This window comes from Crotalus tigris, unplaced genomic scaffold (assembly GCF_016545835.1).
Source record: "Crotalus tigris isolate CLP2741 ecotype Arizona unplaced genomic scaffold, ASM1654583v1 scf7180000020218.1340706, whole genome shotgun sequence".
Classification (NCBI taxonomy): domain Eukaryota; kingdom Metazoa; phylum Chordata; class Lepidosauria; order Squamata; family Viperidae; genus Crotalus; species Crotalus tigris.
Window position 1 is genome coordinate 1,303,642 of NW_024097911.1, and position 17,134 is coordinate 1,320,775.

Genomic DNA, 17,134 nt, shown 5'->3' on the forward strand with positions numbered 1-17,134 from the left:
TTATGAGACTGTGGCACCTTCCATTTTTTAAAACTGATTTTGTGAAACTGCAATAAATGATTTGGAGAGAAACTTCCTTTCACAAGATCTTCGTTGCTGTGAATCAGAAAGAATGGTGAAGTTAACAGAATAAAAGAGCTGGAAGGGACCTTGGAGGTCTTCTATCTGGTCCAATCCTCTGCTCAAGCGGGAGACCCGGCCTATACCATTCCAGACAGGTGGCTGTTCAGTCTCTTAAAAGCCTCCAGTAATGGAACATTCACAGCTTCTAAAGGAAAGCTGTTCCACTGGTTAATTGTTCTCACTGTCAGGAAATTTCTCCTTAGTTCTAAGCTGATTCCTTCCTTGATTAGTTTCCATCTATTGCTCCTTGTCCTGCCTTCAGGTGCTTTGGAGAATAGGTTGCCCCTCTCTTCTTTGTGGCAATCCCTGAGATATTGGAACACTGCTATCATGTCACTCCTAGTCCTTTTCACTAGGCCAGGGGTAGGCAACCTTGGCTCTTTTATGACTCGTGGACTTCAACTCCCAGAATTCCTGAGCCAGCTGGCTTAGGAATTCTGGGAGTTGAAGTCCACGAGTCATAAAAGAGCCAAGGTTGCCTACCCCTGCACCAGGCATACCCAATTCCTGCAACTGTTCTGTTTTTATACCATTAGTGGGTATTTTGTTGCTGTGAAGGGCAAACAAAAAGTAGCTGCAATTGGCTACAAATAGCAGATAAGCTTCCGAGCTCATAACATTTCTTTTGTAAGGCAAGGTTGATTGCCCAGTAAAAACTTCCTCTGGAAGCCCCCTCAGATTCAGGGAGCTGGCAGAAAGTGGCTGTTTTTTTCCTCTCGCACAGTGCCTACACACAAATATAATAAGGTTTCTAATTCTACACTAGTGTCTGTAATTAATGCAAAACAGCCAGGGGCTACTTCAAGACTGTGTCATCTTCAGGTCTCCCAATAAATCCACACTTGTTTGTGTTGTTTAAAGTCCTGCTTTATTAAAATAACTGTTGTTGTTGTCCATGGTAATGGCAGTTCCACCCCCCTCCCTTCTATCTCCAGTCATTTACATTCACTTGAAAACAGAGACCTCGGACAGAGACTCAAGCTGACTTTTTGGAGCATGCAGGAAGCCAGAGCTATGTGTTACCTGCATGGACAGTTAACATAAAAGTTCATGGTTCAGGCAAACCAAAACTGTAAGCAAACCTGAATACTGCAACCCCCTGGAATTGTGCTAGTTGGTCAGATTTGCATAAGAGTCATTTTGCATAATAGTTGGCCAGTTTGACTGTTTTGCATAATTTATTCTAATTTATTTTCATCGGAGGGAAAAACCTGTAAGGTGTTGCAGGGCACTGAAACCCCACATTTCCCAATCTCACTTAACAGCAATTTCAAATTATTTCAGCAAGCATTGCCCCTAGGCATATATCTTCATAGCCTCAAAGGCCAGAAAAATCCTGAAAAAGGAAGTAAAACATTGAGAAAATGTTAATTTTGCAGACAAAATGTTCTTCTGGATTCCTGTGGACTACTAGGCAGGGTGCCTAAACAGAGCTAAAATAAAAAATGCAGATCACTAGAACACCTTGGACATCTTTTAAGCATGCCCACAAGGACCATATCATGTACACATAGCGGTTAATAATTTTAGATAATTATTGAAAATTTTGAAATCACCAAGTCTGCAGTTTTCTTCCTAATAAACTCTGTTAAGAAACACATCTGTAACACATTTTTTTCCACCTACAATGCTCAAGAGGTTTTATCTTTTTATTATGAACTCATAGGATCCTGAAATTGAGCTCAAAAATACTGAAAAGGTCCTGACTGAAATTTGGGGAATAAAACGTGGGCACACATTAACCCTTGCAGGCAGGTACTACGCAAACAATGCCTAGTACACACATCCACAGGTCTTTTTGCTTTCATGCAAGCATTAAGGCACACATACAACTCATCATTTGTACAAGTACAGATACAAAATGCAGAGCTGCTCTATTTTCTCCCACAGCCAAGGACTGGGTTGTGTAACACCAATATTTCTGCTTCTAATACTTATGTCTTCCCACTGTGATTCTGTTCCAAAGCTTCTCCCCCACCATTTTTATTTCCCTCTGCCTAAATCCTGAACGAACCGCAGGGGGTTGAATGAGGTGCTTTAGGGATGAGAACACTTACAGCTTTGGAAATAATGGGAAAGTTACGGTTATCATACAAACGTTTGAACCTGCTCCAATTCTGGACCTGGAATACAGCTCTGGAGATTTTAAAGAGTCCCACAACTGGAACTTTTGCAGTCTGTTCTGGTGATATAAATGCCTAGCATAAAAAAATGTAAAAGCTGCAGATTCTCAAACCCATTTCTGCAGTTCCTATACCACAGGATCTAGGTTCTTTAAAATATCTCCAGAAGTTATGTTTGTATAAGTTGCTACACTGATTCTTCAATTCTATGATTCATCCTGGTCTTAACAAGAGAGATCTGGGAAGTTCTGTGGTCTCATTTCTAAAATCAGGACTCTGCATTAAATTTTCTATAAGATATTTTTAGTCATTCCAGGATAACCATGTTAGAATTATGTTCCTGCATCTCACTTCTCAGACAGAAAGAAATGATTCTAGAGAAGCCTTCATTAGTTAAGAGCACACCAGAGGTCATCATCTGGCCATGTTCACTGGAGGTATTGGGAGTGGGAACTTAACATATCAGCTGGTGAATGCACTATTATCTGCCAAAAGTCCTGCCTGCAGAAGATTCTTATGAGAGACTGCGGGTCTCTGCCTAATTTCTGCATAATGGCTGGAGGAGAAACACAAGGAGACCACAAAACCTTCAATATGTGATCAGCATCATTAATAATTGGCAGGTTCCAGCCCTGACATTTTCCATTTGAAATATTTAAATTTTAAAAGAGGGTGATCTGGATGAAGTTCAAGATGCTATAATGCCCAGATCCAACATTCCAGAAATAGCGTCCCCCCCCCCCGAAAAGTGTTGGTTTCTTGGTCTGTACAGGGCTCTTGGGAGAAAGGGAGGAGGAGAAAGAGTCTTTGGTTATTGGTGTGGCCCTGTCAGTCTCACTGTGAGATCAGTAAGGACACCATTGCTGTTGATATTTCAGAAAACCCAAAAGGCAATGAGAACCTTTGCTGGAAGTAGCAGTTGTTCCTGAAAGAGGCACCTCCCTCTCTAGCGTGAGGTATTCCGTTGGTCCCAGCAGCCTCTGCCACCAGGACAGGCAGATAGAACCAAGAACAGGAGGTGTTGGTGGCCATGACACAAACGTAGCACCCTTCTGGTTCCTACGTAGGATCCAGCTCAAAGACACTGTCATGGGTTGGTGAGGTGAAGAAGCAGGTCTGGTCTGAGGCTGGCCGCCGACTGCCCTGGTTAAGCCCCAGGGACTTCTCAAAATCCAGCAGCTGCCCCATGAAATTGAAGTTAGGTGAGATGTTGGACTTCTTTCGCTTCACTAGGTCATAGGCGTCGTTGAGAGACAGGTTGAGCTTCTGCATGAGGTAGGCTACAGTGACGGTGACTGAGCGACTGATCCCTGCCAAGCAGTGCACCAGAATGCCGCAATTCCTAGAAAGGGCCTCATCTGACAAAGAGATAAAGGGATAGAGTGTCAAGTGGATGCAATCATACGCAAAGGGCTGCCATATCTAAGGCAAGTGAAATTTGTTAACACTGAGCTGGAGAAATGAAATAACACATCTTTATTTCTGTGACATGTTTCTGAGCTGAAAGAAACAGCTTTTTGTATGACTTTGCATTTTCCCACCTTTGTGCCTGGGGTATAAGAAATCACCAAGGCAGACGAAGTAAGATTTTTCACAGTTGAGGCAAAAAGGAGACCTCAAGTTCATAATCAACCTAGCCACATCCATATTGCAAAAACTGGTTTGAAATGAGAGTGGTAGAACACCTTGCTGTGATACTGTCCAGTAGTCACAAATGGATTTGGTAGGTGCATATTACATTTTGTTAACCATCCAGAAATACCTTTCTAGCTGAGCAAAAGCCTTTAACAATAATTCACTGTGCTTATTCATATTAATTGCTAAACATTAATACTGAGATGTCATATTCTACATAGCATGCAGGCCATACCAACACATTATCAAGATGACACAAGATCCAAATGTATGGGAAAGATGAAACAGCTGATAGCAAGGGGAAAAAAACCTCCTTTTGATTCTTTTAACATTGATGCTAAAGAAGATTGCAAGCCAGTGGCAGAAAGAAAGAGATGGGTGGGAAGAAATGCGTGTTTATTATGACTGGTGGCTAGACGAACCAATCAGAGTGAAGAATGCCATTAGAGGTGGTCCTTGGCTTATGACCAACCCAAAATAGGGGACTTACGATTTGGATCCCAAGTTCAGGCAGTGAAGCCCCCTTCCATGGTCACGTGACCGAACTTCAAATGCTTCTCAACACGGTCGCATTTATGCCCCTTTGCAGCATGCTGTGATCATGTGACCACGATTAATTATGGTTTTACCAAAAATCAGCATTTGCTTTTGCTTAATGACTGCTGCAAAAAAAGATCTTAAATTCGGGTTGGTCACATTTTAAAACTGTTACAAAATACAACCATAATGGGCAAGGCTCCATTACGGTTATATGTTGAGGACTATCTGTATTAATGCTGCAACTTCAGTTGGCAGCGTGAGTAGCCTTCTGAGTGTGACAAGCCAGTAACATACAGTACATTGGAAGTCAAAGTATCCTGATCTCCTTCGTTTTGGTCTTTGCACAAACTTTGGCAATTCATTATAAAGGACCCTGTGTTGGAAAAAAATCACAGCTTCTTTATTAACTGAAATGATTTCACTACAGCAATCCCCACGTTATTTATTGGAGATCTCCATTATTGAGACCACAGAAAGCCTTAAACTGATTATCTTGCAGAAATCATTGAAATCTGAACAATGTTATTTATTTATAAAGGGTTTCCTCTGCAGAGACAAGCATAGCTAGGCTTCCATTTCCAGGAACACATTTAGTTCGAGGGTGACCAGAAGCTTTAGGAAATTAGATCACCGCTTCCTTTTGGGCTTATAAGACCCCCCCCCAAAGCCCCTTTATGATATAATTGATTTTCAGCAGTTGACCTTTTTAGCTCTGGAGTAATATATGTGTGAACAGGACATAATGTGTACATAATGTGTTTGACAGGAGGAATTGTTGGTTTCTAAGGGGGCCTAAATGCTTACAAACACTAAAAACCTTGAAGGGGGAAGTTAGAAATCAAAGAGCTTTTTTTTTTTTTTTTTTAAAAAAAAAGTTGTTTCTTTAATATGCATAAACAACTACAATGATATAATAGAGACTTTAGTATTAAATGTTAGGCTTAAGATAGGAACCTTTATTATGTAACAAATAATTTAATGCATTTTGGAATGTTTATTAGTGCTACATCTGAAGCAACTTTACTCTTATCAACATTAGTATTTTAGAAAACAGTTAATATTGGCATAGTTTTTAAATTGATCTAACTAGTTGAGTTATCCATTTAATAGTTGGATTGTTACTTTCTATTTTAATTGTATACACCATCCAGGATCACATGCAAGTGAGATAAATGAATGAATGAATAAATTTTAAAAATGTTCTTTTCCCCCCTTCAACTTTAAAGGTTTACATTATCTAAGCATCAGAGTGTTAAGAATCTCCAGTCAACACTGTATAAATACCACTGTACCCCAATAAAATAATGTACTACTTGTGTTTTACAGTGGCGATGAATGCAACATTGGGGGGGCCTAAAAGATCTAGGGATAGATCGTCATGGAGGAAATCTATGGGGCTGCTAGGATATAAGCGCATAATCCGTCATATCAAACATCGTCTTCGTGACACTATTACCCTTCAGCCTGCTGACACTCACCAATGAAATCAATAGCTTCAGGGAAGAACTGAGAAAGGTTCTGGCTCCAGTGATCCGAGATGGGAATTTGTTTGTATTGGAAGTCACCATTCTTCTCAAAGAGGTTTGGGAGGTTCGGAGTCACATTGAGGATGTAGTGGATTCCCAGTTTGGCCAGAGTGTCCATGTTGGCAGAGTCTCGGGCACATCCCAGATAGAGATTGGGTAGGATCTGCACAGGAAAGGAGGGGGGACTCGCGCCTTCAGACTCCATGCCGCTGCTGAGGGGCTCTGACTCAGCATCGGAGCCATCTGAACTTAGGCTAAGGCCTCCCAGCCCCACGATGGGAGCCGCAGGGGGAACAGGAGAGCTGCTGGTACTGGCTGTATCCAGGTTGGTTTCACAGAGATGGGGCCATTCAGCCTGGAATTTATTGAAGCCTCCTGGAGGAATGACAGACCCAAGAAAGAAAAGTATCAGTGTTATAGGAAGGATGTTATAAAGTGGCATCAGAAGCTCTCTAAATATGGCAAATCTTTTTTTTTCCTACCCATCTCACAAGTCACATGGAAGATCCATCCACACCCAAGGTAGTAAAGCTGTACATATCATTCAACTTCACCACAACAATTCAGCCCAAAATGTCTGTTGCTAAACAAGAACAGTTGTTAAATGAGTTTTGCCCTATTTTACGACCTTTCTTGCCAGAGTGAATCATTGCAGTTAAGTTAATAACACGGTTGTTAAGTGAATCTGACTGTCTCATTGACTTTGCTTCTCAGAAGGTTGCAAAAGGTGATCCCAGGACACTGCAACCTTCATAAATACGAGACAGTTGCTATGCAGCCAAATTTTGATCATGTGACCATGGGGCTACTGCAGCGTTTATAAGTGTAAAAAATGGTCATAACTTAAGTCACCTGTTTCAGTACCTTTGTAACTTTGAATTGTCACTAAATGAATGGTTGTAAGTCAAGGACTATCTCTTGCTATATCTTCATATCATATTTTTATGCTGGTGCTTGTAACTTTTTGCTTTCATAGATTCTTACATTGTTTTGTAACTCTATGCAAAAAGCATCTCAAAGAAGTTGGAAAGTATAAATACATAATAAAAACTATTGAATTAAAAAGGTTATCAAAATACAGCAATAAGAAAGGGGGATGGGAGAAGAAAAACAAAAGCAGGAATAAAAACATTAATCCAACATTTACACAGAAAACAGCCAGATGGCCAAATAGGTAGTTCACAGAAACCTCGTGAATTTGGCGTAATGTGGGGGGGGGGCGCAGAGGAAAATAATTTCAAAATATTGGCACCTCTGCAGAAGAAGCCCACCAGGACACAATGAAAGATTATTTAAAGAATTTATATTGCTGTCCAACCTGAACAATGCAACTTGCGGCAGCTTATAAGAAAAAAGCAATCCAAGATAAAACAACAATAAATAATAATCAGTAAATGAAATTGCTATTCAGGGTCCCATGTGATGGGCTCTCCTCTGCTAAGCCCCATCTATCATCCATATCTTTAACAAAAAAAGGGCCATCCATTAAAGTAGTCCCTGACATACAACCATAATTAAGCCTGGCAATTATGATCATAAGTTGTGATGGTTGTAAAATGGTCACAAAGTGACCAGATCCGTTTTTATAACCTTTGTTGCAGCAGTCCTTAAGCAAATGTGGCCACAAAGTGAACACAGCGGAGGTTAACCAAACTTATTTTTTTGTTGTGGGCCAGTTTTTGCCAGAAAACGTAAATAAATGCTGATTTCCAGCAAAAATGTTGTAAGTTGCAGTCATGTAACTCTGGGGCACTTCAAATGGCTATAAATACAGGCCGGTAGCCAAGTCCTCAAAATGAGGTCATGTGACCATGGTGGTGGGCGACATTTGAAACTTTAAAACTGGGTTGGGAGTCCCTTACAGTTGCTAAGCGACTGATCCTACATCAATCCCTCACTGATTGTGACTGATCTTGAAAAAAGATAAGAAGGCCAGAATCAAGAAACATTCTAGAATATGGCCATAGAAAACAATTTCCATTATTTCGTCCCCCAAGAAACCTACGCAAACGTGACATGACATGGATTTGAGAGAGTTTTTATATTCAATGGGTGGCTTAATTTACCATACAGTATTTCTATACTTGAGGAGGTCATCCGAGTTGCAAAACTGGATAAAAAGGAACCAGTCCACTCCTAGCACTTTTCTTTCATTTTGGCTCCTCCCTTCTACATGTGGAGAGCCACAGAGGATCCAACGTAGGAAGCATCACCCATAGCATTCAAATATCCTCAGTTAAAAAATGGCCAGGAAGTGGGCCAGAAAAGATTCTTGCCTCACTCTTTAGACATTCATTGCCGCTACTCAGGCAGATCTCAGACCTATGATTTAAGTCCATGACTAGATCCTTCTCCACTGCAATTCTGGACCAGTGCTGTCCAACCAATGTAGCCATTGTTTAATTGAATGGTCAAACCTTTTTGACAGAGCCCTTTGAAGCCAAGTTAGAAGTCCTAGGGTAGAAAGAAGTATGACTAGTTCTTACAATGTGAAGAGATATAAGCACAAGGAATCCGATGGGAGAAATATCTTTTGTCTGTTTTTATTAGTGATCTCCTGCTCCAAGCAGTGGGCAGTGATGTGGCCAAACTGTGAAGACATGTCAAGTGTGACATGAAAATGATGTACATATAGAGGTTGTCCTTGACTTATGTCTGTTTGAAGTTATGATAGACCCCCCCGCACACACACTCAAAAGGAGGTCTGTCTCATGACCTGGATTTGAAGTTCCAGTGGCTGGGCTCCCCATTGGGGTCATGTGATCACATTTTGGTCACTTCGAAACTGCCCATTTATGCCATTTGCATTGTCCTGCGGTCACATGACCATGATTTACAACAGTTTTTGACGGAAACTGGTGTTTACTTCCAATTGCCTACAAAAAACACTCATTGGAGACAATAGTTTCGCTTAATGACCACTGCAAAAAAGATTGCACAGTTGGGCACAGTCACATGATGACTTACTTAATGACCAGTATAACTTAACAACTGTAATTCTGGGCTCAGCTATAGTTGTAAGTTGGGGACTACCTGTACATCCATAGATTACTGTAGATGGTGTCTAATCTAGTAGCCGCTGGCTAGGAAAGGGATTTTGGGGAAGTTGTTAAAAAATTTTTAATGACCCATCAATAATCTATAGATCAAACTATTGTGAAAAATACAAATTTCAAAATAGAGGTCTTTATAAAAGTGGCCAAACTAAAATGCCAATATGGGTACTTCTCGAATTATGAGCACAATTGAGCCCAGTTTTTTGTTGCTAAGCAAGGCAGTTGTTAAGTGAGTTGTGCCTCATTTTATGACTTTTTTGTCACAGTTGTTAAGCAAACCACTGCAGTTGTTAAGTGAATCATACGGTTGTTAAGCAAATCTGGCTTCTCCCAATGATTTTGCTTGTTGGAATCCGGCTGGGAAAGTTAGAAATGGTCATCACATGATCCCGGGTCAATGCATCTGTCATAAATACATGCCAGTTGCCAAGCACTCAAACTTTGATCATGTGACCATAGGTGCTGAAAAGGTGATGTGAAAAATAGTCATAAGCCACTTCTTTCATTATATGAATGGTTGCAAATCAAGGGCTGCCTATATTGTCTTTATAAGCAAATTATGAGAGTATGCTTGGAACCTAGTGCATGGATCTGGTTACTGTATTTTGAAAAAGATATTGTTGAGTTTGATAAGTTACAGTGTCTATCATTTTCTAGCTTAAAAAAAAGTAAATAATGGGGAATGTAATTGAGCTCTGAACAATAATTCCTTGTAACAAGTGGGCACAGAAAAGTTATTTTCACCTTTGATGAACAGTGAGACATTAGGGAAGAAATAACAATGAGACCTTCATTCAGAATTTAATTATTACCTGAAATTCCTAACTGCAAGAAAGCCATCAACCCTACTAACATTTGAAAGGCAATTGAAGAAAAATAGATACTAACTGTGTTGGTGGCTACTAATCCTGATGGCTACATATCACTTCCAGCAACGTAGCTGAGCAGAAATGTGAGAATGACACTGTGCTCTTGATCTTAGTCATGAATTCCCAGATGTATCTGGCTGGCCATCATGACATGGGCTGCTAGAATAGATCGTTCTGACTTTGCCAATAAGGGAAATGTAATTCAGGTCAGCTAGGGTGGGCATGTTCCTAGTGCCTTCCCCTAAATAATGCCATTTGATTGGAGTTAGGAAGCGTGCCATTTTTGCGGTCACCCTTGCCCTATTGAATACCGTATTTTCCGGCGTATAAGACGACTTTCTAAGCATGCAAATTGTCTCCGAAGTCGGGGGTCGTCTTATACGCCGAGTCGTCTTATATGCCGGAAATTACGGTACTTTGTCCCGTGAAGTTTGATAAGCTCTATCCCCATATTTATTTTATTTAGTTGTAAAATGTATTAGTCTTCCATCTTGCCACATGGTAAAACTTGGAAGTCTTGGTTTTACCTCCAGGTGCTGGGATTAGATGAAGTGATTGCATATATCACAAGTCTCATTTGGTGCCAGTTTTTTGTTGTTTTTAATGTGTTTGGATTTTATAATATGGTTTTTGTGCTTTTAACTCTTGATCGGGAGCTGCCCAGAGCTGGTTATAAGATGAGTGGCTATATAAATGTTTTATATAAATAAGTAAAATAAATTAAGTTTGCATTAATTCAAACTAATGGATTCCCCCCCCCCCGTTTCCTTTGTGGCACACCTGAAATCTCACCCATTTGAACAGTTGAAAGATGAGGAAGTACACACTAGTAGGGCAGGGAAGGATAACAAATAAGCAGGATAACAAATAAGCAGGACAGAGGAAAACCAGTTGTTTCCTCATCCCCCAATTTATCAGTGGATTTTTAAACCTCAGAAGGGAGCATTCCAGCAACCACAATTTTGGCCCAGCTCCATCTTTACTCTGCTGCACCAGTCAATAATCTAGAAGCTAGAATTGGCCAGTTATTTCTTTCTCCCACATAGACAGCTTTACTCTGCACACCTACCCTGCAAGTAGTAGGCCAGGCAGCCCTCATCTCGGAGCTTCTGCAAGAGTGTGAGCAGCACCGATTCTTCTTCCTCCTGGTTGTCTGGCCGAGGGAGCTGGATTGTCCCCTCATCATACAGCAAAACCATGTTCTCACAGAGCCCCTGAGGGGGCTCAGGCAGCAAGGACCGGACTGCCAGGCTCCCCTTCCGAAGGCGGCGCAGAAGTAGTCCTGGGAGGGCTACGCTCAGGGCCCGCTCCACATGGGATGAATCATATAGGTCTCGGCTGCGGCAATCAAGGATATGCAAGCACGGAGAAGGAGAGGCCAGCTCGGCCTGCAGCCACAGCGTGGACTTGCCCAGGTCTTCCATAAGGCTGTAAGCCACAGTTTAGGTGGCCAGAACTGTCTTGGTCCAAAGCCTTGGGTCAACCTCGGCAGAATTTCTGGATAGTGTCTGAATTTTCCCAGTCACAACAATGCATCAAGAGGAGGAGTTGTGCTTGCCACTTAGCTTGTTCCCCCTCTTCCAGTGCTTGAAAAGGGTGTATGTGTGTGTGTGTGTGTGTGTGTGTGTGTGTGTGTGTGTGTGAGAGAGAGAGAGAGAGAGAGAGAGAGGTACACAAGTAGGGGATGGTTCTGCCAGAAGGCAGGACAATGCACTGGAAGATCCCAAGTTCTTGCTCCAGAGAAATGTCTACATTGTGCTGCAAATATAGATGGTCTTGTCCCCCGTCCAGTTTTTGCTAGAAAAGCAAGGAAGGAGCATCCCAGAACATGACATTGTGAGCAGAAGTCATCTTTTGTTCTATTGGCAGAAAAGAGAAGGAGCTGCAGCCTTTCCAAACCAAGATGAGGGCATCAAACAAGCCTGGGATTTCCTGGAGAAGGTCTGGAAAAGAAAAAGTCTGATGAAGGAATTGCCCCAAACAATTAGCTGTATTCAGATGCTGCTCTGCTTTGCTCTCAGTATCCCCTAGCGTGGCTTAGCAAAGAACGGCCACTATAGAGGCTACCGGATGAAACTTCATCTCTGTAAATCCAGAGTGTTTATCTTGTTTATCTGAAATAAACTGCTCTTTTGAGTTACTGCCTCAGCTTGGCAGGTTGAGCAGAGCCACTACATTTATGGCCAGCCTGAAGAAGTTCTTCCTTTGGTATTTCCAAATCTATCCAACTCCCCTGGAGAGGATGTGCTGGAGCAGAAGACAAGTGGCTCTGTAGTAAGGAAGCATCCACATAAGCCTGCAGGGAGTGAGAAATGAAGAAGGGACCACCACAGGCAGTGAGACAGAGCAAGCGAGCAGTGAGGAATGCCTCAGGACTCCAGAGAACAGGATGTTGCTACGGTGGCTTTGAAAGCCATCCCTGCAGCGGAAAAGCAAAGGGGCAGAGGGGAAGTGGGGAGCAAGAGGGAGAGCAAGAGAGCAAGCAGCTGGGTAAAGGAAATACAGGAAGTGCGTGTTCCCTTCCTGGCACCTTGCTGTCCCTCTCCATCCTGGCCAGATACTGACAAGAGACTTCCTGGCAACCAAAGGGAAGACAGCTGTGATTGCCAAGAACTGGAGGGAAGCAGGGAGAGAGAGAGAGAGAGAGAGAGAGAGAGAGAGAGAGAGAGAGAGAGAGAGAGAGAGAGAGCAGCCCCTCCAAGGCCGTTTCATTCATAGGGGAAGAGGTGGCCAGCCTCAACCTGGCCGTTTCATTCATAGGGGAAGAGGTGGCCAGCCTCAACCTGCCAGTCAGAAACTTCTTTGATCCACAGGGAGTGGTGGTGGTGGGGCACTGACTGAGGCTATATCAAGGGAAGCAGGAAAAGGAGTTTGCTGAGTGCCATGGCTCAATGACAGAACATCTGAGTTGCATTCAAAAGGTCCCATGTGTAACTTCTGGAATATCAAGTAAAGCTATCTAAAACGAGAGGATATATAATTGAGTTATATGGACCAGAATCTGACTTGTTGACTGCTGTCCCAGAAGATTAACCTATTTATGGAGTTCCCATAACTCACTGATCCATGAACAAACTGGCGGGGGGGAGGGGGCAGGATCTGCACAGCACACTTGCTAAAAATGAGCAAGCTTAGAATTAATCAGAAGGTTTCACATACTTTCCTTGCACTGATGAAGCATGCTTGTGACCACAGCCAGTATACCGGTAAAATACAACTTTACACAACTCTATGCCACTTTTTCAGGAACATCCACTGGAAACTCAATATATTCAGTACTGGGGTTAGGAGCAATCCCGTCAGCACAGCAGAACATTGAAATAACTCCCTCTGTCATCTCTCCCCTCCTCAACTAAAAGTTGTACCCCTGGGGAGGCAGAACAGGAGAGGGCAGGATTTATTTTACTGTGATGGCTGCTGGTGAGCCAGTATTAGGATCACTTGTATCATGATTTGTATTCTAAGTAACAGATTACAGCCTTGCACAAAGTTTTGAAGAGTTGAAAGTGTGCAAATTAATGCCAAGGACTGACACCTCCTAGGAAATGGACCAACCTCCCAACTTAAAGTTGTAAAGGGAAAGCGTGGCATTTGCTTATTCATGTGATGTATCCATGAAAACTATTTAACTGTTGGTATATTTCATGGGCAATCCTCTATATCCAGTTGCAAATCTATGGACAAGCAGTAGCACTTAAGAAGATTTAATTACAAATTTCATAATCCTTAAGTCACAATACTGGGTCACCAATCAATCAGCAACCTGTTTTATTCCTATGCTTTCTGGAGGAAAGTTTTTTTATAACATAAACACTGACATTATGTGTCAACAATTGCAATTCAAGCTTTCTGCTAAAGATTGCCAAATCTGGTTAAGCTGAACAAGCTATAGCTACATAGACTGAAATCCCCATTTATACCTAAAGGGAAATTGTCAATGACTCCAACACATGCTGAGTCTATTTAATCTATGACAAGTCTTGGTTTTAGTAAAGCAAATGATGTTTAGACAAGTAAGCCTAAGAGCTGGGAACATGAAGGGAATAAGAGAGGAAGGTATGTAGGCTGATTAATGACTAGACAGCTCTCCTGAACTCTATGATTCAATTCTATTTTTGCCTTAGCCAGTGGAACAAAACAGAACAGAAACAGATTGAATTCATGCATGATATTGCTTTGTGTTTGGCTTGGTTTTGATTTAAGCATAATTTAATAAATCATAGTTAAGTAGGCCATGGCTTGCTACATTCCAGGAGCCAATGTTATACAATATAGGTGCTTATTCTGTTACCTTTATGCTGTGAATATGAATAGGCTAATTAAACAGAGTTTATTCCTACTTTTGGGGGGTTTAGGAAGCAGAATTCAGAATTTATTTTCAAATGGAGTGCTCTCTGTTTTAGAAAGTTAACTTGATTTACCCAGGAGAATTTGAAAGCAATGGCCATTTATCAGTTTGGTAGAGCTTTTAATTCATCAAGTGTTTTATTGCCTTATGAAGTGGCTTATGTTGTCAGGTTCACAGAACTCAAACTGTGCAGCTCCCCATAGGCCATGCAGTCATCCCACAGCAAAATGAAACATAAGCTTGGATTTCTATTGCTGATTTTTTCCATGTGCTTAGAACTGAGAAGCCATTAAAGATGACAAAGTGGAGACGTTCTCCTGGGCCAGTCCCTGTGGAGAATAAACTGGAAAACTTTCTTGAGGACTGTTCCCTCATATTAACTACAGGGAGAATTAGGATATGTTTCTTTCTGCAAGCTCCCCCACTCTTCCTCTTTCTAGTTGCAGGAAGCCTCCAGCATTAAAGTGATAGCAAGACTAGCTGTCATAATTCATTGTTACCATTTGGGGATAAAGGCACTTTCTGAATGGCCAGTACCAAGATCCAACAATATTTTTGCTCTCAGAATAAAATGGTCAGTCAAGAAGTCTTGCTTTCCCCCAATAAATGCTTATCTAGACTGAGGCCTCAGGCAAGCTCCCTTATTCAGGATCAGTCTCTTCCCCAATTAGACCTCTGGGGACAATGATGGCCCAATTGATAAAGGTTGTTGTAAGCTATTGCAATTCAAAGATCCTCAGGAAAATAAGCACACGCGTCCAGGCCAGGCTTTAAAATGACGTTTCTCTCCACCTCCTTGGCTCTGCTGCCCTGGATGCTCGTTTCGTGGGGAAGGTCGCCTAGCTCAAAGCCTGGCACGCCGCACGTGCTATAAATGAACCTTCGCCTTGGAGATGAACTCCACCACGCAAGACGCCTCACGATCAGTGGGGAGGGAGAAGCTCCTCTGCGCGTGCCCAGAAATCATCACTACACTTCACGGGAACTATTTTTTTTTCCTCAAGGAGGGGGGGGGGGCATAACTGGAATAAAACTTTGGTTACCTAAAAACAGGATCCCGCTGAAGAGCATCTGAAACGTGTGCAAGCGTTTCTCTTACCCGGTTTTCTTGCTTTGTTTTTCCCAACGCCCTGCAGTCCGTTTCGTCGCGTTGGATGGTGGCAGCCGCAGATTACAAAACACGCCTGCACGCCAACTTCAACCGTATAGACGCCATGGAAGCCGTTTTTTTCGGATCCCGCAGCAAGTGCCGGGTTTTCGGAAGGTGAGCGAGAGAAACCAGAATCTCTGCAAGGATGATCCAGGGCAGCCAACCAACCTTGCGCAGCCGTGTGTGTATGTGTGTTTTGCTAAGGTCGGCTATGCTGTTTGATCCAACCAGCGCGGCTGATTTCCTCTGAATCTCAACGATTACTCCACCCACCACCCCCAGCCCAGATTCAGTCCGTTTGCTTCCGTCACCAGGAAAAGAAGAGAATCGCCGGTGCTGCAGTCGCAGCAGCAGCAGCAGCAGCGACCAAGTATTCGGTCGCCTCCATCTGCAGCGGGGGAGACAGCGAGAGGATGGACCCTCCAGCCAGGTGGCTGGCAACCTTGCTCGCTTGCTACAGCTAACTTCTCATCGGTATAGATCTAACTTTGCAACGGCGGGAGCGACGTTTTATTTTGTTAAGATCCCCGAGAAAGAGAGCGGAGGAGGAGAGAAGGGGCGATGGAGCAAGTGGAAAGGATTGCCGAGTTCCTCCCGACGGCCACCCACCCACTCCTTGCTCGAAGAACCTCGAGCCAAGGTTCTCGACGTCGCCGCTGCTGACTCTGCCTCCTCGGATGCTTGGCGGCTGCCAGTCCCCACCCCAGCTGCACGTGGTGGCTGTGTACAGCCGGGAGCCCCGCCCAGCAGGCTCCTGGTTGGCCAGGGCTTCCGCGGGAGGCGGAGCGTTTCCGTGCGCGCGCCCGGAGGGGAATCTGGGGCTTTCTGGAGCTCGGAAGCGTTTTCCAGGCGGTGCCTTTGGCTGGCGGGGTTGGAGGGGGGGGGAGGGGGGAACCTTCGCCGGCCGCTTCAGCTTGAGGTCATTGAGCGGTTCATAGACGAAAGTGGTTCTTCGCCCCACATCATAGTCAGGTCACCGAGGCCGGCGCCCGAATGGCTTAATTCAGAAAAACGGTCTTACTTCAAATACAGAGTTAAAAGGCTTTACCAGATGGGAGGTAGAGCGACATTCCCCAACCTGGTGCCTTCTGGATGCGCAGGACCACAGCTGCCGTGGTCGGGGTGGGGGGTGGGGGTCTCAATCCAGCCGTTCGGCAAAGATGGGGGAAAGGGGCTTAACAAGAAGGGAATTCCTTGGAAGAGGGGTTCGCTGGTTTATAATCAACCGGACTTAACGTGTGGCAATTTCCTGTTAGAAGTTTAAATGCAACTTCAATGTAAAACACAGCAGTGGAAAAGTCAGGCTGTTGCTCAGTTTGGTTTATTCTGGGAAGTGTAATTTTTATTTACAGATCTAAAGGGGGAGAAGCATAAGGTAGTTTAATAGTCTAGAATGTGCTCCATTTTGGAGGCAGTGAGTTCCTAGATCCTTGCAAGAGCTCAGATGTGCCCAGCACCCTCCCATTTGGAGCTGGGATCTTCTGCTTTTATGCAAGTCTGAGAACAGCCATCAATTATCTGCATAACAGGCTAAATTAAGCCAGCCAGTTTGGCTCTTTTAGTGGTGTAATCTTAGAGATCTCAAAAATACAACCAGTTGTTAGAAGGTGATTTATATGCCATACTGTATCAAAGATGATTTTCATGTTTCTGGGTCACTGTACAAGAGCAAGTGTGCAGGTACAATTAAGTAAAAATAAAACCTTTTATTCAAGAGCCTATAAAGCACGGGTGTCAAACTTGCCATGTCACGTGACGTGTCAC

At 43.1% G+C, this 17,134-nt stretch overlaps 1 protein-coding gene across 1 annotated transcript; it reads right to left on the reverse strand.

The window, feature by feature from the left end:
- Positions 1-972: 972 nt before the first annotated feature.
- DUSP9 (dual specificity phosphatase 9) lies at positions 973-16,199 on the reverse strand. The gene is made up of 4 exons (XM_039366051.1): positions 15,320-16,199; positions 10,942-11,815; positions 5,900-6,322; positions 973-3,604 (listed from the first exon to the last, which is right to left on the reverse strand). Exons 2-4 carry the CDS (start codon positions 11,294-11,296, stop codon positions 3,306-3,308), a joined length of 1,077 nt encoding a protein of 358 aa, XP_039221985.1. The 5' UTR covers positions 11,297-11,815; positions 15,320-16,199; the 3' UTR covers positions 973-3,305.
- Between the last annotated feature and the right edge of the window lie 935 nt (positions 16,200-17,134).